A 27,950-nucleotide genomic window follows, 5' to 3' on the forward strand; every position below is an offset into this window, starting at 1 on the left:
TAAACCAAAAAAAAAAAAAAAAAATTAAATCTTGTCTTTTGGTAATAAATAGCTGTTGTAAATTAGATAGTGTACTAAATAAAATAAGGATTTCTGGACTTTGAGTTCTATGACTGGTAACTACAAACCAAAATCCAAGCACAAAGAAGACCACAGTGCAATACTGCATTTTACCATGTGTTTCTTCCAGGATATAAACAGTTCTAGTGAACTGATTGAATCTATTGGATGCTGTGTTAAGAAAGAAACACTCCAAACTTTTCCTAGAGTCAAAAAAAAGTGTAAATTGTTGCATACTAGTGCTTGTGGCTTTGTCTGTTAATAGAGAGTAAGGGACAGAGACAATAAGCAGCATCTGATCTCGTTTAGCCAGGAGAAAAGGAAGCTGAGGAGGATCTTACTGCCCTCTTCAGCTACTTCAAAGGAGGATCTAGCAAGGTGGGGATCAGTTTTCCTGTCCCAGGTAACAAGTGACAGGCTGAGAGGAAGTGACCAAGTTGCACCAGAGAAAATTTAGATTAGAGGTTAGAAAAGATTTCTTCACTTCAATTGGTCAGGCATTGGAACAGGCCCAAGGAATTGGTGACATCACTAATCCTGGAAATGTTTAAACGGAGTGTGGATGTGACACCTGGGAATGTGGTTTAAGGGTGAACACAGCAGTGCTGAGCTAATGGTGAGACTCGATGATTTTAAGGGTCTTTTCCAACCTTAAAAATTCTCTGAACTCTTCTACTTAATTTTATTTTAGACAAGGGAGATAACTAATAATTTTGGAAAATTGAGCCTCTTAACATTCCTGACCAATTTCTATTAAAAAACTGTTGTAATAGGTAATGAAATACAGTCAGATAATTTTTACAGATTTGTTCCATTGTGGTATTTTGTACCTTTTCTTGTTTACAAGAAGCATTCTAAAGCAGAAAACCTTGGGATAAAGAAAAGACATTTCATGACAGTCCATTCCTCTCTCTGTTTACTTGGACCTGATGGATCATTTAACTGCTTGGCACAGTGTTAATCTGGGCCATAACAGCAGAGTCGATTGCTTGAACAACTGATCAATATCAGTTCCTAAAGAAGCCTCCATTTAAAGCTCTGCTGGCTATTTTACACTTGCAGCTCTGCAGCCTTTCTCCCCAGCTGCTGTGGCAGTGCTTTCCAAAGCCTTACTGGAAGTACTCCTCCATTTCACTTCTTACATTCCCAAACTTTTGATTTTATTCTTGAGGCCTTGTACCTGCAAACCTCAATTGCGTTGTTACAGAAAAGTATCATGGGAAGAAGCTTTCACTGTCCTGAAGCTCACCTCTACTTCTTGCCCTCTTTCTTTTTCTCTTGTTTGGTAAACCGAGACACAGCATGCAGCACAGTAGATAATATTCACATAAATACTTCATAAATGTTATCCAACAATATACACACTAAGAATCGTAACAAAAAATCATTGTGTAACAACTGCTCTTAATAAACATATTCCAATGAATATTAACAAATAGGAAGTGTAAGTAGGTTCCAAACAAAATGATATAACACTAGGGGGAAAAAGAACCCAGCAAAACATAATAATCATTTTCATTGTCACCTACTGCACTGGAGGGAGCCTCTAGAAATCTTTTCATCCTTTTTTTTTCATGGTAATAAAAATCTCAAATACAGAACAGGAATTTAGCATCGGAAGTGTAGTGAGCATCTCTGTCCTGAAGCTTGCCATTTCATATCCCATCTCTTTTCTCATTCCTTCCCATTCTCACTGCTTTTTCCATGTTTTTTGTTAATTCCTTGATTTCACAGAACTACCCCAGTACATGACCACCTGACAGCTGCTATTCTTTTAACTTCATCTCTTTTTCTACCTTTATTCAATAAAATTAATCAAACTCACTTGCAGCAATCAAGATGCTCTTGAAATGCATTTGAAGCATTTCAAGTTTATTCAAGTTCTCCCTTTCTACTCTCAACACTCCATCACTCTCTGGCACCCACTCAAAGCCACCAGTACTCACCAAAACAACTCTCTTCATAATTCTTTCTATGTCTATACAAACTATTCATAAATACTGCCACTCAAAGAGTCTGCACTCCCCCCTCATGATTCTTAAGGATTCACAAACCTAAAGGCATCCTTTTAACTTCTTAAAGACAAGAGAAATGCAAGTTATGTTTTATGAGTCAGTCTGCATCAGCCTAGATACCAATATATTACCATTATTATCCTGCCTCCTACCATTGATCACAACAAAACTTATAATGATTTCATCTTCTTTGTTCCAAATATGTTTATATGATTAAAAGACAGAGCTCAGAATATAATTTTCCATTACCAATATACCAATGAAGAAATCTGCTGCTTCTCAGACTAAATATTTGCAGTTTTTAATCATCACTAGCAATAGACAGATGCAGCTGATACGTTCAAACCTGAGAATTTGCCTGAAATGGTACTTAAATTGTCCTAAACAAAATATGGACAGAATTTGGCTTGAAGACAACAATCCATCATAATGTACATATGAACTGTTAGTATTATTTAAAAGAACTTTATTGTATTGCTGGTCCTCACTTATTGTTGATAGTACAAAGATAACACTGCCAGAAGGTTATTCTGTACAATCATTTGTTTACTTCAGATAAACTCACCAAAAAAACCCTCCATTGCCATTGAAATGTAGCAAAAATAAACTGATGTAATTTTTCAATTTATTCTACCTGAATTTCATTAATAAAGGCTATTTTGCTAAATGAAGCAATATATGAGTTAGGAATTCACCTAACCTTTGTGTTACATGTGAAATCACGCATATATTTTAAATGATCATTTAAATTGAAAAAGCTATCATTAACAACCTAGGTCATTCTTGTTTAGGATCAAATCTCAGTCCTTTTTACTCAACACAGCATTGTTTTATTGTTCTCAGTTTAAACAGAATAGAATCTTTTTAGGCATTTAGTGTGTTCTAAACACACTCTTCTGTATAAAAAACACTTTGTAGTAAAGCATCCTCACCTCTCACTGTCAAGAGATTTATATGACAGGCAGCAAACCTTGATAAACCCCTGTAGCCATAGTAAAGAAGTGGCCCAAACTCCACTTTGGCTTTCATCATAAAAGCTTTCCTACAATGACAGTCAGTGTTTGCCCATTCTTTTCTTCCCTTTGATTTAAGCTTTTGTTGAATCACAATCATTTGTAATATTCTCATTACCCATTTTAGACACATTCTTCTCAGGCAAAGAGACAGTTTTCACCACACATTGTCCAGGCTGAGTTCACAGCCTGAATCCTCTGCACAGTACTGGGCAGTCCTCAAGCCCTTGCAGTGCAGAAGTTGAGAGCTGTGTGTCAACACGTCATCTCTACTGACTACCCAGTACTATGAACTTCTTTGGCTTTTTGTCCCTCTTTCCAAGATAAATCAGAGCTACATTCAAAGAACTGCAGTTGGAGAGCAGAAGGGAAGTATGACAATGAATGTGGAAAATGAGCAGCATTGGAAGCAGATTAAATGAAAGCTGGGTTTGATACAATGACAAAATCATGATATTTCATCTAGATTTTCCACATGATTTTGTATTTTAAGCATATGTCATAAATTATGTAATAATCAACCCAAGTGTAATTCTTTCATGGAAGAGATAGGGAGAAAGGAACAAAAGACTTTTGATGTTAAGAAAGTGCTCTAGGGTATAACTGTGAGCTCCATTTCAAATGCAGACAAATTAGAAATTGTGCAAAGTCTTCAGAAATTGATTAGAAATTTGAATTTTGCAAAGTCTTCAGAAGAAAAGGTTGGATACACTGAATGGACCACCTTGGTTTAGAGATAAAAACTCAGCAAATGAATGGACAGGGTAACAGAGAGGTTTCCTAGCAACTGGCTCGGGACAATGAACTCACTGTCACAGGAAGAATAAGTTTGATTCTCTTCAATTTAGGGAAGAAACATATGTAAAAGTTGTTTATTGCAAAGCAAATCACAACTGTTAAGATCTGGTTATTAAAATGAGAGAGATGTCTTTGCCCAAATTAAGGTGCAAACAAGACCATATGTCAAAATCATTAGTATGCATTTTTATTTAACAGTAAATGTGAGGGAGAAAGGGAGAAAGAGAGAAAGAAATGGGAAAAGAGTGGGAGCAGGAAAAGAAATAGAATGACAGAGAGACAGGAAATATGTCACCGCTGCACGGATTCTGTTGGTTCTCTTCTGGCCTTCTCAGTGGTGAGCGTCCCACTCTAGTCAAAGGGATTGTCACTGTCTTGAGCCATGAGGGGTGGGAGAAACACAAAATCCACTGGGTTTATATTTACTCAGGTGTGGGTGGGCATGCCCAAGTACCACCCCTGGGGCCGGGAGTTTTACACCGGATGATGTAATACTTTGAATCATGGGACTCTTTATCAGTCTGATGGTTTACGACACATTCTAAGACTAAGACATCCCAGCTGCCTCTTATTTCAGTAAAACTGAGCCAATTATGGCCCAGCAGAAGGCGTGAATTCCTTCAGGCTGTGTGTGAATGTCCTGCCACTTCTCTGGAAGGGAATTTCCACAGCTAGGCACTGCTGTAAGGACTTCGGTATGATAAAAAGTAGGACCTCAATATGCAGGATCTGCCTCTTGTCAGCCTCTTCCCTTATCTTATCCAACATGCAGCTGTAGCCTCTGGTGATGGTGTGCACTCCTTCTGCACCTGGGAAGTTAAGTGATTGATTGAGTAACTAACTAGTATCAGTCCAGGCTCCCACCACAACCTCTTAAGATTTATGAGATGGAAAGAGAAAAAAAATCCACATGCAAGTTCCTCTCTGTGGGTATTTGAGATGGCTGAAGAATTATTAATTCCCCAACAGAAAATTCTCTGAAAGTTGTCTTTTTTTTGTTGTTGTTTTCTTGTTTGGGTTTTTTTGTTTCTGCAAATCCCCCAAATATTAGGACCATGAATGCAAAAGAATGCATGTTATATGTTCTTTGGAGCCTTTTTAAATTTGGGGAAGTGATTCCACATCCAAAGCAAATGCTATTGCATCGATGGCACCAATTTTTGAAAAAAAAATCGCTTCAAGCAATATGTACAACTAATGTACAGCTAATAAGATACATTGCAGACATGACTATGACCTCAGACAACATACCATGCTGAAGCAGACAGAGCCATAGCTTGACATATCATTCAGCATTGGAGCTGCCCAGATCTAGATGAATGGGATGCTTGGGAGCATAACATGAATGGTACAATAATTTGTAATCCTGGAGAGAAACATTAGTCATGACAGAGAGGATTCTGAGCTCTATTATTATTTATTTGCTGCTTAACGAAGATCAACAGTGTACAGCAGGTCTGTAGCTGATGCTGACCTTGAAGGTTACTCTTATCTTTCCTGAAAATCAGTAAAAGTTGGTTGTTGAACCTATCAGTTTTGGTTTGGTTTTTTTTAAGTTTTAGCTCCAGTAAAATACAATCTACATTTCCCACAGTAGAAGTTTATACTGAGATTAAGATACTGATACATGGCTCTGTGGATAATACATGATGCAACACCAAGGAATATGGATTTTTCTAATAAAATGTTACTTTGAAATAACGCACTTCTTGCCAAATATTCCCCACAAAGAAAGAGCATAAAATCAGTAAAATAAAAGGAAGCTTTTAAAAACATAACTTAGCATCAAAATTTAGACCTAGACAAAGAAATTTAAATGCCCCTAACTTTGTCTTTAAATAAAATTGAGACCACAAAGTTGGTGATACACCAGGCAGAACTAAATCATGTTAGCCCAGGTGAGAGACCTTCCTACATTGCTTGCATTCCTATCACCCAGTTTGTGTCTTCCCCCGAGGGGAAGTGAATGTCTCTGCTTTGCTGAAGCATCATGTGTTTTTCCACTGACAGAAGTCTAAAAGCACAAGAAAGTTTCTGACCTTAGATATTTTTCTTAATGGAGTCTCTGCTGCATTCCCACTTAGTAGGGGTTTTTTTTCAACTGGATTGTAATCGTTCAAGTTTAAGTAGCAGCTACAATGACAAGGTGCAGAATTTTTCTTGAGACATAGAAAGTCAGCACATAAGTTTAACTGCCCCAGACCTTTTTGTGGCCTAGAGGCTCTCATTACAGGATAAACTAATAAGCAAACAATTTGTCTTCCAAGACTTGGAAAAGTCTGTAAAATTAATGAAGACCACTTTATACATGCCACAGAACAGCCCTAATACATTATTTTTTTAAGAGTCCCTGCTCAAACATATCTCCTACTTATCTAAATGGAAGCTAAAATGTGTCATAATTTTCTTGATTACAATCAAGAATCCAGTGTCTGAGCATATATCTATCTGTATTAAACACAGTCAGTGTTTAATCCACTCACATGTCCTCAGGAATGCAGGCTGCACATCCTGTTTTGTTGTAATAAAAGTGTTTCATAGAGATCTATTGCACTGCACTGCTCTCCATTTACAGCAATGATTCTTTCAATTGATGCTTGTCTGCCCAGGTGTGCAGATGAAATACATCTATTTTTCCTGATAAGAATATTAGGATTTACACATTCATGAACCCTCTGGAAGTTAGAGTGACAGCCAAGGTTTTTAACAGCTCCTGAACAATCAAACCAGACAGTTGCTATCCATTATGCTATTTCTCACACTTAACAACAAAACACACATTAGATGTAAATTACCCTCAAGAGAGGACAAATGTGGACTGATTCTAGTCTTATTCTTTATGTAACTAAAACTTTGTACCAAGATCACTAGTGATCTTGAGCAACCCATTTCAATAGGAGCTAGTAAATGCTACTGTTATGCAACTTAAAAAAATTTATATCCTGAATTTGACTCCTGATAGGAGTGTGTGCTCTTCTTTTGCATTTTGAGCTGTGGAGTACTGAGATATCCATTTCCCCTGCTGTGATTTCTCATATGCCAGAGCAAGAATATAAGAATTGCATTATGGCCTGACTGGTCTGACTATCTTCCCTTCAGCAACATCATTACCTAGGCCACTTCAGAAGGCAAAACACTCCCATGGTAATCATGCTCTTAGATCTACAGGGTTATTAAGCTATAGATCATGCCCACATTCACTTTGGCCTCAGAGGCAGCCTTAATGTCTCCACCTTCCTTTTCCTTCTTTGCATTTGAATGTCCTTTGGTGAAGATTTTGCCTTGATGCTATATAGGATATTACAACAAGTTAGTTCAAGAAATGCAAATGAAGAGAAGATTGACTGAAGAAGTGTGCCAAGATGTGCTGCAAAGGAACTCTTCTGCCTAAAAAGAAAAAAACTAAATTATAGAAGATTGGATCTTGAAATGAATCCTTTTTCATCTTGTCATTAATGACCTTGGCATAAAAGAAAGAAGTATGCAAATGACGATTGTATGGTACAAATTGGACATCTTACCAATGCAGCAGATGATGAAAATAACAGATGGGAACAGACAAGAAATTCAATCCCATGAAGAACAAGTTCATGCACGTATGAATGACTGGTTATAAAGAGGGAGCTCATAACTTGCTAATGAATAAGGATAAAGATCTGAGTGTGTCTGCGTGAGCACAGAATAAGTATAAGCCAAGAAACAAGCAAGTATGAATCTAGGTGAATTCAGTGACAGATTTCCAGCACATCTAGAGAAGTATCAATTCTAGTACCCTAGAAATATTTTATTTTGAATGCAGAGTACAATTCTATTCACTCATGATCAAAATTACTCAAATTAGAACCACTGAATGGGATAGAAACATATAGTTCAAAGAAAGACTGTCAGTGTTTGCTTGGTTAGTAAAGCAGGCCAAATCTGAGAAAGGAAATGCCTATTTTTTTTTTTAAGTGAACTTTGGGGAATTGTAATGAGTATTGGCTAAAATTCTAAAAAATAGAAATTTGAACTGGTTCTCTCTTTATATTCTCTCTATATATATTGCACTTTTCAGCATTAAATACATACATATTTCATCAGGAAGGATGAGAATCATATAATATTTTCTCATTCATATTTAGCATTAACTTTCTCTCTATTAATTAAAAAAACCAATTAATACTATCTTTCAAGTAATCTTAATTTTAGCACAGTAGCAAGACATATTCCAAATGTCACTGCATTACAGTAAAGAGGGAGAGGAAGAAAGTTCCTATTTTCTAAGAGGACATTTTTAATACCACAGATGGCATCCAAAATATTTCTGTTCATCTCCTTAATGAATTTCTTTGTGCTAGTTGGAATAATTCGCTTTGAACATGCTTTAAGCAAAGTCAAAGTTATTAAAAACCTGAAATGCTCTTCTTTAATCCCTACTAATCATTGTATAAATGCACTGTTCGGATAATCCTCACAAGAGGGTATTAGGGCACATACATTTTGTAAGATGAAAGCTGCATTCAAGAGTTGCTCAGACTGTACGAAAAACACCCTTGTGAACTACCTTGAACACAGATTTACTGAGTTTTAAACTGGCACTTCATCCCTGTTTCAGCAAGCGTCCTCTGCAGATTTAATGATCAGGAACATCCTCCTGGTGCACGCGGGCAGATACGGTTGCAGGGTCCAGACCGCAGCGGACACCGTGTCGGATGAGACAGAGCTGCTTGTTAGGGGTGAGTATGCTTGTGGTTCTTCTCTGAAAACACAATCACCACACACGGCTCTACCAGGGACTTTTAAATACGGGAGCTTCAGGGATGTCTCTGCTAGGCAATGGTCCTCAGATTTCATGTTATTGAAGCCAGTTGTGATTAACCTGCTGTCTTTGACAGGAGTTTCAACATAAGCTGACCTGCAGACACTGCAGAGAGAAACAAAAGACAGTGGGTTAATAGACAGTTTTAAGAGAGGTAACAGCACAAAAGGTATACCAGATTAGCTAAAATGCAGACAATTAGCCTTCACAGACCTGTGTAAGGTAGGCATAATGAGTGTTTGCTATTCTATTTGATGCTTTGCATTTCATCTTATGGCCAAGCCATTCTTTCAGCTTTAGCAGTTTAGGAACATTCCTTCATTTCCTTAGAGGGGCGCCCATGCAGCCTTTTGTAAAATCATAGATATGAACAATGAAGCTCCATAAAATGACAAGAATTTGGGCTTTTTCACACGTGGAATTGTTACCACCAATTGTTTACTGCATCTTTATGCCCCAGTCCTATAATCTGTTAAATTGTTTCACCTGTCATTGAACCTTCCTGATTATGCACAGGAACTCAGGGTCCTTTTCCTGAAGGATCCCAGATCATAGTGAGGATGCCAACTCCTTTAAGCAGAGTGTTTCTGCATTCTGCACTAGGGGTGTGTGCATGTGTGCATACTCACACACACACACTCACACACACAGAGACACGTGTGCTCAGTGCCTCAGTCAGAGGGGATCTGAGGATTTGCAGTTCACTTACTTGCATAAGGGCTGGTGGGTCCTGCAATGCCAAGAGAGATGGATCCCTGCTAGGCAGCACAGCTGGGTAGCCATACTGTGGATGATACATTTTTAAAAAATCAAATCAAGGTAGATATTTTATTAACATTTGAAAAATAATAAAAAATCCAAATTCTTTTTGTATTATAATTAAAAAATATTTATTTTACCACATTCCACAATATCTTTAAACTTGATGTGTTCCTATGCACCACTTTTAGGGTAAATATATGTTTTAAATGATAAAAAATGTTTCTGGCTGACTTCAGGGCTCTCCATTTTTTCATGAAAGTAATAGTTAAATATTTCCATAAAGACACTTTGAGGACCATCAGATTTCCCTGAGCTATGGCACTTTTGGGATGGTTCTATTCAGCTGGCTCGCCATGTAATACGATTTTAGCTGCCTTATGAAATCTGATTCATCCTTCTGGGTTATGCAAGGCCTTTGTGCCCCCTTTGTCTGTCTCAGACAGGAGCAGAAGGCTCTATGGATAGACAAGGCAATCTCACCTTTAATTGAAATTTTGTGACAAAAATGTCTTAGTTATTATCTAGGATAGACTGATTACAAATTTTTTTTTTTTAAGGATACTGGTTATTTAAATTAGTTTATTGAATTTCCTGTAGAAATGAAATTCTTCTCTGAGGAAGAGGTCTGAGATTAAATTTTAAAAAAGGCATTGTAAGAAGTATCAGGATTCATTTATGTGAGTCTCATCACCATGTCACCACGTTGTTGAAGTAAAAGCTATAACTGCTTGTTAGTGGAATTTGAATTCAAATATACTTTGCTTACAATTTTCTCCTTCTCTTTTTTCTACAATTGGATAATTTTAAGATAGAGCAAGAAATTTTGTTTTGTGTTGCAGAAAATGTTTGAAGCACCTTCAGCGTAGAAGTGTGAATGACTAGTCCTTACAGACATCAACAGTGCAAAAATAAAAAATATTTATAAGAATCTAATCTATCTCTCCTTATACTTTTACAGGAACTTCATTTTCATTTCAGTATCTCTAATTTTTTTTCTCCCCTATCTCAGCCTGTAGAGTGCACATAGTGGTTTGCAATTTGACACCGATGATCCCAAATTGTAGCACCTTCAAACTTCTTTATGTTTAGTTTTCGGTGATGATGGACATTGTTTAGGAAAAGATACCAACAGAAACAGATGTTTCAGTAAATATTTCAGTTAACTCTGAAGAATTTCACCTGACAAAGGAAGTCATCCTCTATGAAAGAAGAAAACTCAGTAAAGTTTGTAATCCAAAGCCATATTATTCTTTATTTCCAGTACAGTTTATAGACAAAATAATTTCATTTTATGCATATTACAAAACACCCTTTTCTTTTAAATGTTACAGCCCAAAGCCAAACTGAGATAGCAGAAGCTTTGATATGAACTCTTATATGTATTGATATAAGCAACCTACAGCACAAGCACACCCTTGCTCTGACCTTTCTCTCCTTTTGTCTTTGCAGAAAATACCAGTGATAATACTGATAATATCATAACAGCATATAACTCCATTTCAATCATTACTTTTATTGTAGGGTTCATATGGTATTTTAATAAATCATTGTAATTCTTTCTTGAAAAATTGTCCTTCTTACAATGTTTCTACATGAAATAAATTGGACATAGAGAATAAATTAATATAATCTCATTCCCCCTCCTTTAGATATTCATGAATATCAGAATTACTGCCACTAGCAAATTGATTAAATTTAAACTGAAGTATGCATTCAACTGGTTCTCTATTTTTAAGTCAAAGGACTTTTTGTCAGCACTTAATTCCAAGTGACTTGGAACAGTATCATCCCTTCCTGCAGCCTCCTCAGATGAAGGAAGCAGAAACAAACATGGCAGACTTCTCTTGCTTGAAATTAACATCCTGATCTTTAACAGACAGACATTCACCACTGTATTTTCAAGGAAGTGCAATGTCTCAGTATCATTTATTGTGTGGAAAACATAGAGTGTCCTTAAATAATATTTATCTATTTTGAAACCATTCTTACTACTTGGTCTACTGGAAGTTCCCTTGATTATATGCCAAGGAATGACACTATTTTTGCCCTTCCTCTTCTTTGCTCTGCATCATACAATGAAAGCTATATTCCTAAAATATCACCAATGAAAGACAAGACAAAGAACAGAGAATGGACAGTACCAAGTAAATCTCAATTTCTTTGAGTCTAATTATTCATAAGAAGGTAATTAATGGCGCAAGAAGATTCCTGAATTTACTGCATATATATGTGGGTGTGTATGTGTGTGTGTGTGTCTGAAAAACAAAGGAAATGAAGACAGCAGCAAGTTTCTGTTCTGCAACTTTCTATAATGTGTTATACATTTTTAAACTCAAAATTTAAATTTTCAAATTCACTACCTCACAGGTCTTGAATTTAGGTAATTTGAAGTGAAAAACACATCTAATACTTTTTCAATAATGATTGTGACCTATTGAATCTCTTTTGGGAACATTTCAAACATTCTATGTCACGTTTGGACAAAATCAGGATTCAAGTTCTGTCAGAGCTAAATGCTGAAAAAAACCCCCCAAATACTTCTCTAAGATCTCTAAAATGTAATTAAACTACGTATACTAAATCAAGAAAAACTTTTTAGTGGTCCATAGCACTTTTTTTTTTCTAATGCTGCCAGTAATGTGGATTTCATTAGGAAGAGATGCTCTGCCAGTGACTGGAGTATTTAGTCTCCAAAATACAGCTCTACTAAATTTTTTTGCAATTCATCATCACAGGGTTTTTTATTTTTTTTTTTTGTGCCTAAAAAAACCCCTTCATAATCTTTCATTCATCTGAGATCCACCATCCCCTCTAGATATACACATTGATTCTGTAGAGGTCCCCAGAGAGTCCTTTACTCTCTGAATATGGGGAGGATGAGAGAAGTTTCAGATCAAAGGCCAGAACTGATTTAAGGCAGAAGAGGCAATATCAATCACTTTCAACTTAGCTCAGCAACTGCAGTGCTCATCTATGAAGTAGGATAACTCTTTTTATCTGTCTCAGACCACGACTCAAAATCACACTTTCTCCTTAAAAGTATACTATACCTTCAGGTGGCTGTTAGGTGGGATCAAGACATGTTCAAGCCTCTTTCTGATGCAGAGGAGCCAGGAGCACAGAAATCAGGTGACAAACAAATGACCACCTGGATGGGTAAGGCACAATTTAGGGCACTTCCAGTAACCAAAATATTTCCTTCTTTCATTGAATTGACTCCTGGTATAGAAATAAACAGATGTTCCCTGAGGTGAACCTCTGTCAGTTGCTTAAGCCAATACACTGAACTGTTTATTGGAAAGGGAAAAGCTAAATAGCTTTATAAAAGCTAAATAACAGGCATCCCACCCTCTGAACCAGATTGCCCTGAACTGGGGCTAAGGTGGAGATAGTGGCACATTTTCTGCAAGAGAGTCATCAGAGCCCATAACAGCAGAAGATATATATGCTGATACATCTCAAGGACATCTAGAAGAGAAAACAGCTTTTCACAGAAGCTGGTAACTATTCTAGCACCAAGCCTGCAGGAATGTGGTATCTCTCAAGTGCAATCCCATGACAGAAATTCTGTATGTCTGATGATCAAAGAAATAGTTTTAGTGGAATGAATGACTACAACAAAAACCACCTTTAAGGACTTACATTCCTGACACCCAAGTCATTACCTGATTTCATTTCATTTATGTCTTCTGTTGTTTGCTCACCCAAGGAAATGCAGAATACCTGTTTGCCATGCAAACAAGAATGTTTACAGGAGAACACAGATACTCACTACACAGTCAACAAATGTTTTCCTCTGCACATGAAGACAAGAGCCATTTAAGAAGTAGAAGCGATTTATGATTTTTGTGAATGCCAATCCCATTCTTGACATCAGTCCAAGAATACTTTTCCCATGTCATGTGCATTTTTTGGCTACCAGCCTTTACTTATCCACCCAGATCTGCAACTTGCAGTGAATATTAAGTAGCAGAGGAGCAGAACTGCAGAATGCTAGAGCTTGGCTGATTTTCCACCTGATTTTGGCACACCACTAGTCGAGTTGTCTCTGTACTGATATTTCACAAAGAAGTGATTACCTAAGCAGAAGGATCTAATACAGGATAAATATGCATGTCATGTTCTGACACTAATGATATCATCACAAACATGGGTACCAAACACCCAAGTACCAGCCAAGAGGCCTGCCTCTCACAGATGTCTCAGGTGATCTTGTAGCCAGCAATGTGTCAGCTTTTCTTGAGACAATGCCTGCTTGGTGAATTAATTTGTTTTAAAACATGATTTCCAAAAAGGGCTTATTACATTCATATTTTCCATTATGCTCTTGAAATCTGAAGCTATCTGTGTTTTCATGTTTTCACTTCAAAGGATATCTAAATGATCCTATGCTTCAACTATGTTTTGCTGTGAAGATGTTTAGAACAAGAAACACTTTTATCATAAAGATGTTGACACCATGAAAGGGCTGACCCTTACTACCGTACATTGGTTCAATTAACTACAGTATTTTTTTACAGTTTGTGTTTATTTAATTCATCGGTACAAAATCTGTTATACAGTGACTGGGAGGTTTTGAAGAACACCAGCAGAAGTCAGAGATAAGAGCAAAAGGCTACTTCTTACATTTACTTTACCAAAAAATATCTCTTTTCTCTTAAAACACACAATTTCTAATGAATTCATTTGAAGCACTGCTTTGCCATAGGCTGCAAGAAAAAAAAGCTTAAGTAGAAAAATGTCCTACCAAAGCTGTTTACTGTATATTCTCTGCTCTTTCTTCTGCAAGCTTGAAGGTTTGGCTGGAGAAAAACATCTGCAGTTCAGCAAAAAATAGTGGAAGTTGGGAACACCACTCTAGAGTCTAACTTGCTTTCACAGAAGTCATCATGAGGCTTCGTGTAGTCAATTACAGGAACACTTTTAGATACACTGAGATGAGCAGTAGTCCTGGTTCAGCAACAGTTTCCAGGAATAACAGAGTCTCTTGCAGATTAGAGGATCAGTGCAAAACCTGCTGTAATCCTTATCTCATATGGATGGGCACAGTGCTTCAAACATTTAGAGCAGAGTGAGTGATTTTTGCTGTATAAACCACAATATTGGTAGAGACGATAATGACACCACAGACACCAGAAAAGTTATTTTTCCCAGTTATCCATTTTATACATGACATTATTTTTTAGAAGCATCATGACTGAATTAGAAATACAAAATTGTGAATCAAAAAGATTTGTTTACATCTGTGAAAGCTTCAGTGCCTAATCAATGCTACCAAGCTTCCAGGATGTTAATGCTTATTTAATCAATGAAAGATTTTTATCACAACAAAATACTGGTTTCAGTAACATTAAGTTTTCAAATTAATTCCATCAACTCTTACTTGCAAATTAGTCTTGCAAAGCTGCTTTACAATTCATTATAAGTAAAAGAGTAAGTTTGTAAATGTTTCAAACTACTCAGACAGATGCTGGATGCTGCATTATGCACTGCCAGTCTATGGAGCAGCAAGGTCATCTCCAATTTTTCTTTCCTTAAAATTTCTCTGCCTAATCACAAAGGAGCAAAGACTACTAGTCTCAAAATTACTTAATTCAGTGTTTGAATTTCGGCAGTGAACAGTGTAAACAAAGGTAGAGAAGGTTGACAGTACAAGGTAACTAAGCCTGGGAGAGGGTAGCTAAGACGACCATGAGGTCTCTGCCAGGAAAGTACAGCAATGCAGCAGCCAGGCGAATTGGCTCAAGTTTTGAGTTTGAGGGGCTAACTAATGACATGAGCCACTCTCTAAAACAGAAAATATTTCAAATAAATAAAATGAATAGAAATTGTTAATTCATGTTTCCTTCTATTTATCAATGACCATAAAAAATTGTTTCATCGCATCTAGTCCTCTTAATAATTTATATATAATTTAGATTAGATGGATAGATAGATAGATAGATAGATAGATAGATAGATAGATAGATAGATAGATAGATAGATAGATGGATGTAGAGATAGAGATAGAGATAGAGATGATAGACATAGAGATATGGCCATCACTCTCTACAACTACCTGAAATGCAGTAGTGAGGCAGGGCTCAATCCCTTCTCCCATGTAACAAGCATCAGGATAAGAGGAAATGGACTCAAGTTTCACTTGGAGAGCTTCAGATTAGATATTAGGAAAACATTTCTTCTCTGAAAGAGTAGTATTGGAATATGCTGCCCAGGGAATTGGTGGAATCACCAGTTGTGGAAGTTTTCAAAGGGTGCATGGTTGAGGAATTGGTGATTAACACATGGGGCTAAGTTAATGATTGGACTTGATAATCTTAGAGCTTTTTCCAACCTTAATGACTCTATGATTTCATCATTTAATAAAAGTACTTTTTAGAATATTTTTATATTACATATCTACTATCAAATCTACTTTAGGAGATATAATGTATTGGTGTCAGTTACACTACAAATAGACCTGTGCCCTCTAAGCATACAGTTTAATTTGTTTACAGTACTATCTCATTCATCTACACTTAAGGATTTTAGTAGATTTAGATACTGGTTATTTTCTGGGTATTTTAGTAATTGTTTACTCACTGTGTTTGCTTTTATTATCCTTTTCACTCCTACTGCTCAAATTGTGTTTTCTATTGTTATGGATGTCAACAGACGCTGTGATTTTTTAAGAGTAAAAAAATAAGTCCCAGTCCTCTTAATTCTCTACATAAATGCTGTATACCCTTGGAAAATTATGAGCATATATGGAACTAATTAAAATCCTTTGACCAGTACAAATATTAGTTAAAAACAAAAACAAACAAACAGAACAAAACATGGAAGGAAGCTTCTTTAAAATTGGGATGAAAATCAGCTTCCTCCTACAACATAACACATGTGTTTTAAGGCTGTGCCCTGAGAGATAAGCAAATACACTGTGCATGCCTACTGTAAGTTATGTGAGCATTGAGATCAGACAATCAAACATCTTCCTGCAAGCTGTAAGATGTTGAAATGAAGCAGAGCACAATCCGGCAGTGTGAAGGGATGAAAGTATTTGTGACTACAATCTGTGGCTCGAGTACACATTTTGTGGTCTAAAAATAAAATAAAAAGGTTAAAGCTATTCATCTTATAGAGTGGCAAAACTAGCAATCTAAGCAACAAATCCACTCTTATCCTTTATTTTTTGAAAAGTAATGTTTCCTCAGAACTCTAGTGACCCAGAGCAAATACAACGCAAGAACTGCTGGTTAGGTTGACCACCCTGCTCCTTTCTGTTGTGATATTGCCAATAAAACTTAAAGACAAGCACTTGGGCTTAAAGGCCTTCAAACACATTATTAAATGGAACATAAACAAGGTCAGCAGATTCTTGCTGGTCCTTGAAATTACATTTGAGCTGTAGCAAAGGCCAGGAAGATGCCCTGAGCACACACCCTGTTATTTGGACTCACAGAATATGTCCATAATACAGAACTGTTCCCTGAGGCCAGAGGGTACAGCAGAGTTCTAATTCACACTCTTACATTCCCAGTCCTCCTCCCTCAGGACAGGCATGGCAAACCACCTGTAAGGATTTGCCCCAGCCCACAGTAATCCATTAATTGTGCCAGAGCACTGGTGGGAAAAATCATAATTTCACAGAGCTTTTGGCATTGTGATAGAGTCTGTCTGCTAACATAAGAGCAGGTAGGATCAGGGCTAGAGTTCAGATCTGTTCTTCGGCCCTTTTCAGTGTGCCAACTTACACATTTATTACATTGGATTATAGTATCTTATTGTAGGTGGAGAATCAGCCCTTTAGCCCACAAACTTCACCAAAACATTTCCTGCAATTCGATCTTGTAATAGGACCTTCAATTTTTTTAAATATTTTTAATTATATGAAATGGAAATAGAATCATATCTTTTAAAAGCTGGTTTTTTTCAAGAGTTTAAAAATGATCCTTTGTTCTAAGAACCTTATTTTACAAGCATCAACTTATAGGTATGAACTTACTTCAGTCAAAAAGTGTCTAGAAACAAAAATTAAAGATCAGATGTGAGGATGTTTATTCACTCAGTGCCTGAAAAAGACACATGTAGTCCTGGGAGTGCTGGTGCTCACAGTAGGACTGGAGAGAGTGAAGGAAACAGCATGGGCCAGGGTTGGGACAGCTGGCAAGGGATGCCCTGCAGCACTAAATGTGGTCAGCAGGCCATGCCAAAGAAAGACACACTGCCAAAACTCAGTCTCTTACTCTGTTTGGGAGCTGCTAGCAATGTCATCCAGGATCAATTCCTAGGCTAGTAGTGCTTTTACACCTTAAATGAAATTCACGTTCCCTGTGTTCTCCATACATTTGTGTCAATGACTACCGCTACACAGAAGTCCAGCTCAGAGGTTCTGGACTGCAATCTGCAATCTGAGCTCAAAAAAATCAGCATCTCTCAAGGTTGCCTCATCCAAATTCACTATTTTTAGGTTTTCACAAGGCAGAGAAGTCATCAGGGCAAAGGGGCACAACACGATGGGTACCACTAAGGCACTTCTCAGGTAGTACACTAGGGATTTATCTTGATGTGAATTGAGTGAATTCACATCCCTGAAGTGAATTGAGACTATCCAGGCTGAAATAATCAATGTCTTCTTTTTCTTACATTCCAACCCTAAGCCTAGCTTTCCTGTCTATCCTGACTATTGCTGGGTTATAACCTCTCCATCAGCCCACAGCCCTTTTGTACCTTACAGAAACCACACATGGGGGACGGGCATTATGGATGCATTCACTGAAACCAGAGGGCCTCTGGCATCTACTGTACATCCAGATTTCTCTCCATCATCTCCTCTACCACATGTGAACACATAGTCTATCATAGCTGGGCACAGCAAAAGGGATTTATGCTGCAGCAGTCAAGCTCCTGTTTTATGCTGCAGTTCTATGTGCCTTTCCCACTATTCTGTAGTTACTGCCTCGTTCTTATTCTCGTTTCTCAACCTCTCATCTTCTTGATGACAATCCAGTGCACCTTGTCATTCAAAAAGAAAAATCTTCAGGTCAAAAAAATCTGTGTTTGTGAGCTGCTACATATTAGGCTTCTTAGCTATTTGGTAAAAGTAAGAATTCTCCTGGTCAGGCAGCAGTGAAGTAAATCAGTGCATATTCTGGGATTCACAGGAAAGGGCACTGCCTCACGGAATGACTACAGCTATTTTTGGTAATTGTTTTTCAAGAACTCTCACATTAGCATTGTATCATGGCAAGCAATCTAACCTCTCAGGATGATCATTCCAACAATAAAAAGATACATAAAACAAATTTGCCAAAATGCAGTCATGCATGTCCTGAAATGAAGTATCAATCTATGGAATTGCTCTGAAAGGAGATAACTGACTAATATCCTTGACAGTGGATTCTCAGTGCTCCTAGAGTTGTATAAGAGCCTATCACAGCCCCAAATGTCTTCTACATGAAGGTCAACTGCACCATACTGCATTTATGACCAGTCATTTTCTGTCTAGTTTCCAGATAAGCATTTGAACAGACCATGCATTTTTTCCTCAATTGGGTATTCTCAGCTAAAAAATTGTTTTAGAGATCCTGAGCAATAACACAGCCCTTGGGAAAAAAGCCCTTCTGCATTAGCCATCTGACTGACACCATGAATGATAACATCCAAGCATCAGATTTAATGAGATTTCTACAAAAATGAGTGACATCTGCATAGCACTCATGTCCTGGCTAGCTGTCATACATTTGTCATCACTGAGGCCTTTGTCCTTTATTAATCCACTTTCAAGAATGCCTGCTGTTGGAAATTGGAATGCTTTTTAGCAGTCACCCTGCAGACTGTGTAAGAGCACACGTCTCCAAAAGCATAATGGCACACTGTCATGCCTAGCAATGCATATAAAACATTTAAAAAACAGGAGAGAACTCTGACAACAAAATATATTGAGAATTTAGCAGGAGATGTCTGCATAAATATATTTTACATCCTTTTATATCAGCAAGTTGCATATTCTTCTGTTATAATATAGTGGCTAGAAACACTTTAACAATATTCAGAGTGCATGGGAGAAATATTGTTATAAAGGAAATGTACTAAAATATTTCCCTTTAATCTTGTTTGTGCTTGGGACCATTATATAATTCTGGGCCTAGGGCTCCAACCCAGTAAAAGCATATGACTGTATCAAAATCCCAGCTTTCCTCTAAACTTTCCCTCATGGCTACAAATAAAAATTTCACTAATATTTTCCTAGATCAACAGATAGCCTGAAACAGTAGAGGATGGAGATTGAAGAATCACCCTATTTTATTAAATTAGCCCCAGGACTTTCTCTTCTGAGACAAAAATCTGATCTGGTGCTTCCCAGCAAAGAGCAGCAAACACTTGGCAGGAAGGCAGGAGTGCAGAGAACACATCTTTCTGCAATGTTTTCTCCAAGAAGGAAAAGCAAGCCATTTCCACTGCAAATGAAATGGGACTCCAGAGGGCCAGGACCTGCAAGGTGTCCAATGGGAGGCACCGTTTTATTCCAGCCATTGCTTGTGGCTTGATCAAAGGCACTGACAGCAGCAAAGACAAGCCTGGTGAGCAGGTAGAGCAAGGGAAGAGGAGAGATTCCCAGAACTGATGATCATTGCCCATGGAAGTGGAAAACCTTGTTCCTTGTTCTTCCTATGGCCCAGAGCCATAACCTGAGCTCCTGTGCAGACTGCAGCTACTGCTGCAGTGACTTGCTGACCTTGTTGTGAAGACAATATTCTTCCATCATACATCCATAGTACTAAAATTTACCGAATTGAATCTTCTGAATTTCAAACATTTTTCCTCTTTCTTGTCACTATTATTTCTAAATGCCATATATTTCTAACATTTTATTGTCAATTAGTCGCTTGTAGATCATTGCCAAGTAAATAGAGGCAAGTGAATAGCACAATTTGCTCTCATTTTTAGGATTCAATGATTCTTTCACTCTGAAGGTATTGATTCTATTTCAAAATTCTGATCCTACTGCTGTCACAGTTCATGTAGCCATGTTTTAGTTGAAGGCATATCAGAGGAAACATAAAGCTGTTTGCAGCTGCAAATGACAAAAAATCACAGTACATACAAATACTTAAATTAATGGGGTTTTTTAGCCTTTGATGTTCAGATGGATTTGTTTCTAATCATGCACTAAGAAACCCAGGCGGAAAATATTTGATTGCATGAAATAGCAGTAAAAGATAAAAATGCTGAACTCTGCAGTGCAGAAATACTGGCTGCAACTTCCTCTTCAAAGGGGTGCCCCAGATCCCCCTGTTTGCCACCTTGATCTGCAGGTGCTGAGCTCTGACACTTCAGCAAGTGCCATCACACCACTCACAAGAGCTCAGAGGAATGGAGGTTTCCAAAGGTTCTACTCTGCTACAGCTCATGATATATGTTAAAACAGCATTGGGCTCCCTCAAAAGTGTACCAGCAATGGCTTTCTGTTAATGAAGTTTTGTTCCCTTCCTGCAGTTCCATTCTGGGAGAAAGTGCCCGTTAGTGCATTTCTGAATTCACAGTCCTCCATCTGTGTAGGAGTACAAGCAAAACATCAGTCTTCAATAGCAAGAAGATGGAAAACAAGTGGAAAGGCCTTGGATGCAAAAATAAAATTATATTTTTCATAAATAATTATACCTATGAATATAGTATGAATATTTTATGGAAGTTTAAGTTCTGTCCTCCAGGACTTATATAAGCTTTTAAGTATAAGGAACGACAAGAAAGAGCTTTGTTTTGCATTTACACATGACAGAGACACACATTTTCCCCAAAACATCTGGTTAAAAACAACTATGGAGGAGGATCCTGAACCAGGACAAATTTGCCTCCAATTTAGTTCAGCAAGTGTAAATGGACACTGTTTTCAAACACCAGTCATATCAATCATCAAGAATTAAATAAGAAAATTATGGATGGGAGTAGGGTGATACAGCCACATTTTTCTTTGCAAAGTCATTTTTGTTACCAGAGACCTCACTTATTGCAGAAGTCACATGGCCTATACAAATGGTGGCTAGCATACCCTCATTTAGAGCAGCTAAATGGAAAAAAAAAATCCTTTACTTTTCAAATTAAGAAGTTTCTGTTAGGTGGTTTTTGGGTTTTAAAGGCCCCGAAGTCATTTTCAGCTTTTAAAATATTTGGGTTTGGGTTTTTATCTTAGTTTTAGTAGCTTTCAATTAAACAGCTAATGGACTTCCAGCAGGAACCCAAGCAGCTATCCTGAGTGAGTGAATTTGAGAAAAAGGATGAATGCTGTATTCTTGATTCAGGTATTAGTGATATTATTGTTCTTCATGAAGAATGTTCTCCTGTCCTTCATTTTTCTTGCCATCTGTCTTTCTCGCAGACAAGTCTCACACAAAGAGATGACTGTGACTGTTCAGTCTAGCCTGGATGCATCTTAAATATCCTCCTTTTTCCCTCTAATTTTAGGTTCAGAACAATTATAATGGAGTTTTGGGGGTGTTTTTTAATCTGTTTCTATTTTTAGTTCTTCGGCTGTCACTCTGGCAAGTTGATGGATGTTCACTCATGCAGCATCTAAAGAATAGCAGCAATCACAGTTTACCATCAGAAATCAGTGGAAATGAGGTATCTCCATGATGTAGTACTGTGTATCTTACCTCTCGTGTTTCATGGATATTGAACTCCACTGGGTCCCTGCAGAATGCATCTCCTATAATAATGCTGCACATCCACGATGATGGTGTAGTCTGTTTGATTATTCCACTTTATTTCTAGGTCCTCCTGGTCCCCCAGGGGTTGTAATAGTGGAGGAAATTACAGACACAACAGCAACACTCTCCTGGAGTCCTGGGGCAGACAATCATAGCCCTATCTCCCTCTACAACCTGCAAGCACGCAGTCCATTTTCTCTTGGCTGGCAGACCGTAAAAACAGGTGAGAAAAATTTTCAAACAGCACAAGTAGACTATTCAAGACTCCTGATCATAACAGTAATAATCACTGGCAACTACAGGAACAGATACTCTTCAGAAAACAATGACAAATTAAAATCACTGGGTTTTTTTCTTTTTTTTTATTCCTTTTGTGTTACTTAGCAACAGCTCTGAAAGGACAGCACAAAGACACCTGCCAGGATGCATCTGTGAATAAGCAGAAAGCTCTCCCCTAAACCCTTCAATCTGTGTCTTTTCAGGAATACTACAGTGCCAAAAACCTAGCTGTGATTTCTGACATATTAGATCCTTGATGTCGATCATTTCTAATGACCAAGTTGTACCACAAAGACTGCTTTCTGTTGAGATACTGCCAGCTGCAGATTTCTGAGTGACTTATACATTTCTTTATTGTCTCCAGTTCCAGATCTGATAAGTGGAGACATGGAGTCTGCTATGGCTGTGGAACTGAACCCTTGGGTGGAGTATGAGTTCAGAGTAGTAGCAACCAATAAAATTGGGACTGGAGACCCAAGTGCACCATCACGAGTGATCAGAACCAATGAAGCAGGTAAGGAAAGGATAAAAAGATTATTTTTACAGCACTATCAAAAACAAGACCTGCTTTAATATAATAATAGACCTAATGTCTTTTCACTGGTACACATCTGTGTGTCCAGTAATCACTGTTCCAAGGTGATATTCTTTGTAGTGGGGAGACAGTTTGTTTCAATTACAGGAATATTGCTTAACTTGCAGAATTTTCAAATACAATTGCTCTTCTACTGCATCTGAGCTACCTTACTTTTCATCTTACACTTAAGCCATTGCTTAAGTGTAAGACTCCCTCTGCTAAACTACTGCTGCTCCTAAATTAGGCTGTTTTGCAGTCTCTTCAAACAACTGCGCTACTAAGCAGCCTCTTTCCCCAAATTTTTCACAACTTCTCTCACTGACAGTGCATGGAATTTTTTCAGCAAGATAGGGAAATCATAAAAGTCTTCTTAATTTAAAATACCTTGTATTATAAGTGTTTCTTTGCCTTGCACACTCTACTGTAAACAGTCACTACATTTTAATAAATTTCATTGTATTTCTAATTGGGACGATACTTTGGGAGACCAGAAAAAACCAAAATATCCTATTTGCACCTCTTGAAAGTTACAATGGACTCATAAGATTTGGAATCATTGACAATATCTTCTTTATCTTCCTTCATTCTGCCCAAGTTAAAGAAGATAAAGAAGGACTGGGAATCTGAGAAAAATACCCAGGCACTTAGAAAGATGTTTTAAGTGCAGAAAGAGGTAGAGATAGGATTTGGACAAAGCCTCAGATGAGAACTACATGTAAGAACACTTTCAGATTATTCTTCTTTATTTTGTTGTTATTTAGGATGCCTAGACAGATTATTTTGTGTTTTGATGTTTCATCAGTTGAATAATTTTAAAGTAAGCCATTGCACCACTATGAAGACCTCATGCCTGCCTTCTCAGTGACCTCCCCACAGGCACTGGGAGCTGATGTTAGGTCTCCCAAGACCATCTCTGCTGCAGGCTGAACAAGCCCAGCTTCCCCAACCTCTTCTCACAAGGCCACTGCTCCAGCCCTCCTTCACCCCAGTGGCCTCCCCTGAACTTGTACTAGTTGATCAATGTCTTCCACATTGTGGCACTCAAAATTGGATGCCCTACTTCAGATGAAGTCTAACAAACTTATCTGCAGTTGTAATAAGACACATTTATGTTTTCCTGCTTTAAATGATGGTGTAGTTGCCAGCTGATATTAAATTTCACTGTACAATCACAGAACAGCACTGAAGTGATTTGGTTCCCATTCAGCCATGTCGAAAGATGCTTCCTTTCAAACTCTCCCTCACCTTCTTCAAGCTCCCCACAGTGAGAAACTCAACAACTTGATAGCAGAAGCTTCAGATGATCCATATATTGTTCCATTAAGAAAAAGAGGACATGAAAATTAAATACAAATTTTTATTTTTTTAAAAACTCCCTTTTTTCACTGCCATTATTCTTTCCTTAATTTTGTACCATATTTCATTGGCAATACAAACTCTTATCAACCCCAGTGTTTGAACAAGTTTTCTATTTATTCAGATGATATATAACAGAGAGGAGAAAAACTTTCTAGAAAAAGTTTTTCCTGAAATAGGTTGTACCCCTGGTACTATGCTCTTTCAGTCTGAGGAATATTTTCACTGTTTTCAAAACTATGGTTCAGTACATCAATTGACCTGGTGCAGTTAAATTGTGGGCTTACGTTTTTCTGACAAACTGAAGTTTGAAAATGTTAAATTTCATCCAGCTGGCATTTTTTTAGGGTCCTTCTTCTTCTTGCCCAATGTTTAACAAACTAAGGCTCTATTTGCTAAAACGTATTCTTATAACTCAAGTGAAACTCTTCTTAATGCATATTCATTTTCAACATTCTTTGCAACTTTACCTCTGTAAAAATGATTTGATAAATCATAATATTGATCAGCAAAAACAAAATTATGGGAAAGAAAAAGCATGCAATGTGTGGTGAATTTTTACCTGGTGCTGGGTACTCCTTTCTGGGTAATATTTCACTGTTTTTGCCATCAGAAAGAACAGAGTCTTTAACTCAAGAAACTAGAATCTGCACAGACTTGTTAAATTGGAACAATAAAACAATGGATTCTGCTTTAAATAAAGAACCAAATAAATAAAAAAAAGCCCGAACTATTAGACATATAGTTCTTTGAAAAATGGCATGATGCACATAATATGTATGTTACTCTTGAAAGGTCAGAGCCTTCATGACCAGCTTCATTCAGGCAGCCAGCTATTCCTTAACTTCAGATATTCCTGAAATTCAGAGTCTGTTGCCTCTGTATTCTGAAATGCCTTTCACTGATTTTGGGAATTATCACCCCGGTATAGTTTTTAGATGCCAAAGAGAAAAGAAAATAGTAATAGTTTTCATTGTCTTCATATGGGTTTTCAAATTAGCACATAATTGCCTATTTTAGTAAACCCATTGAGCCATTTTCCACATTCTCTTTATTACTAATTGTTTTTATCTGAAAGCTTCAAGGGAAGCTGTCTATTAGCATGATGCCCAGTTCTAATATCATAGTCCTCAATTCTTAAAGGACATTTATGTGATAGGTATATTTCAGAAAGAACATGGCATGAAACTCTATACTCATGACCCAGGCAGAACAACCTGGCTGTTGGCTCTGATGGGAGATGTGGCCCACAAGTTCAAACTGGCACGTTGCCCCTGCACTGGGTGGAAATCCAGAAATATTCATCTCCCAGCTGAGAAAGTGACTGTGACTCGTGTTCAGATAGGAGCTGAGACCCTTCAGGCTGAATGGTAGCTGTGTAGACAATCCACAGAGGTAGAAAATGTGTGATTCTGATTCCATTATTTTACACTTAAATGGAAATCTGCATGTGTAGTTTAATGGCAAAAGAAAATTTGATTGGAGACTAAAGTCTCTTTTTATCCCCATAACTCACTTTTTTAATCTCTCCTTATCCAAGATAGTAGTAACACCATATATTAGTCCATTATCTAAAAATATCTACAAAAATAATAATTCAGATGGTGTAATGAAACCAACAGAATAATAAACAGGTTTTGACTTGCTTTAATTTTTTAATTAAACTCTAATCTTGTTACTTAGCTCATATTTAGTTTACATGATTGCTTTTCATTGCTACTTCCACTGGAACTGAAAACATCACAATTTTCTGGCACATCTAACTTACAGCCAGCTGCTGCATTTTTGTCAGTTCTAGCCTTGATACTTATTTCACAGGTCCACAAGTTGCAAAGAGCCAATAACATGAATTTAAACATGTCTGGCATTCCACTAAGACAGTCGGGGCATTTGAAGCCTGGGGGCAAAGCATCAGTTACATTATCTATTCATGGGGAAACATGGAGAGAGAGAAATTGAGTGGAATCGAAGTTTAACCTGTTAATCATGCATGCAAACTGTATTTTAGGAGGTAACAATGTAATGCACTCTCTTAGCAGCAGACTCTACATTTGCTGTATTTTTAAGAAATCCTTATGTTGCATTAAGTTGCCCTTATTCTCAGCTAGAATTCCTTCACAGCATAACAATAAATGTCTCTGTCCCAGGAAAAAAGTTGACCATTTTAGACTGGCTTTATTTTCAGGATTTTTTTTGTTGTTGGGGGTACTGTTTTATTTGTGATTTGTAAAAAAGAAGTTCCAGCTTTTCCCATTATCAAAACTATTTTTGTACTAGAAAAAAAAAAAAAATTGATAACCTGCTGCATCTGGGACATTCACAGATGAAGGCATGGTCTACTAAAGCCTTGTAGAAAAAGCGATTTTTCCACAAAGAAAAACAAAAGGAGAAACTAGGCTGCAATCACTGACTGGAGACTTCTTAGGCTTTGGATTGCAGGCTCAAACTAATACTGACAAGGAATCCAAATGTGTGTGTGACAGAAAATGGGGCAGAAAAGACCTGCATCTGTCCCATAGTATCCTATGTATGCCACAACATTCAGGATTTCAGCTCTATAGGTGGTGACTTGGAGACTATTCAGGAAGAGTCCTGGAGTCACATATGATCCTCTTGTCAGTGAATAGAACTGAATTCAAGCTCATAAATAATTATAAATATTAAATATTAATTATAAATATTAATAGTACAGAGGAAATGAGAACATCATTTCAGATTCTGAGACCAGTAGGGACATCCTTGTTTTTCAGTAGTTGAATATGTGTGCCATCCACTTCTGAGATGCTGGCATGTTGTACATTTCATTCCTGAGTTGTGCCTTGCTATTCTGGGCAGGTGACAACTTGGGGGTTGGTCTTCCACAGAGTGAAAGCATTTTCACTTAACACCCTCCTGTTTCCCAGATGTGAAGTATGGAATTGGGGATTTGGGAAATCTGGACTCATTTGGTTAAGAGAAAACTATAAATTTGGGCTGCTCAGCTCAGCATCTCTTAGTCTTAAAACAGGAGTTTAGTAAGATTATTGCTTCTCTTTGTCTTCCATTTAGCTCATCTATTCCCTATTAAAGGATAGGGACCAAATCTAGGTACAGGTTTCACTGCAATGATGCAATCAATTATACTCAATTATCATAATTATAATTTTGGCTGCTAAATATTTTTTGTTCTCAAAAAATTAAGATAGACTACAAAATTAAGAATCTGTATTTTCTCTTCATAATAGACAAAACACATTGAAATAAGCCATTAGTGGCTTATTTTGGGGGAAACTTTCCTTGGGGGAAAAAAAAGGTAAACAAACAACAACACAAAACAGAAATACTTTTAAAGTATTAATTATTCATTCAACAACATTTTTTCAAATTTATTTTCAAGACTGAAATTTTAAAAAGAGCATAAACTGGCCTACAAGTACTTTCAGCTTTTCCATGTTCAGTGTGATATTTTTGTATTTCTTTTTTGCTTATTTATTTTTCTTTAGCAAATTAGAACTAAAATAATATTTTTGGATTAAAATCAAAAATCTCTGTCAATTCAGGCCAAAATACTCTCATCTGTCTTTCTAGTTTTACTTTTTCTATTTTTAAAAACAGAAGCAAAAT

General features: G+C 37.2%; 1 protein-coding gene across 1 annotated transcript in view; it reads left to right on the plus strand.

Moving 5' to 3' along the window:
• Positions 1 to 27,950, plus strand: part of CNTN5 (contactin 5) — a 276,614-nt gene that overhangs the window by 218,000 nt on the left and 30,664 nt on the right. The window contains exons 14-16 of the mRNA XM_059840298.1: positions 8,481 to 8,601; positions 22,200 to 22,358; positions 22,779 to 22,928. Coding sequence (XP_059696281.1) covers positions 8,481 to 8,601; positions 22,200 to 22,358; positions 22,779 to 22,928 — 430 coding nt within the window. The remainder of the gene's footprint in view (positions 1 to 8,480; positions 8,602 to 22,199; positions 22,359 to 22,778; positions 22,929 to 27,950) is intronic.

This window comes from Haemorhous mexicanus, chromosome 2, assembly GCF_027477595.1.
Source record: "Haemorhous mexicanus isolate bHaeMex1 chromosome 2, bHaeMex1.pri, whole genome shotgun sequence".
Lineage (NCBI taxonomy): Eukaryota > Metazoa > Chordata > Aves > Passeriformes > Fringillidae > Haemorhous > Haemorhous mexicanus.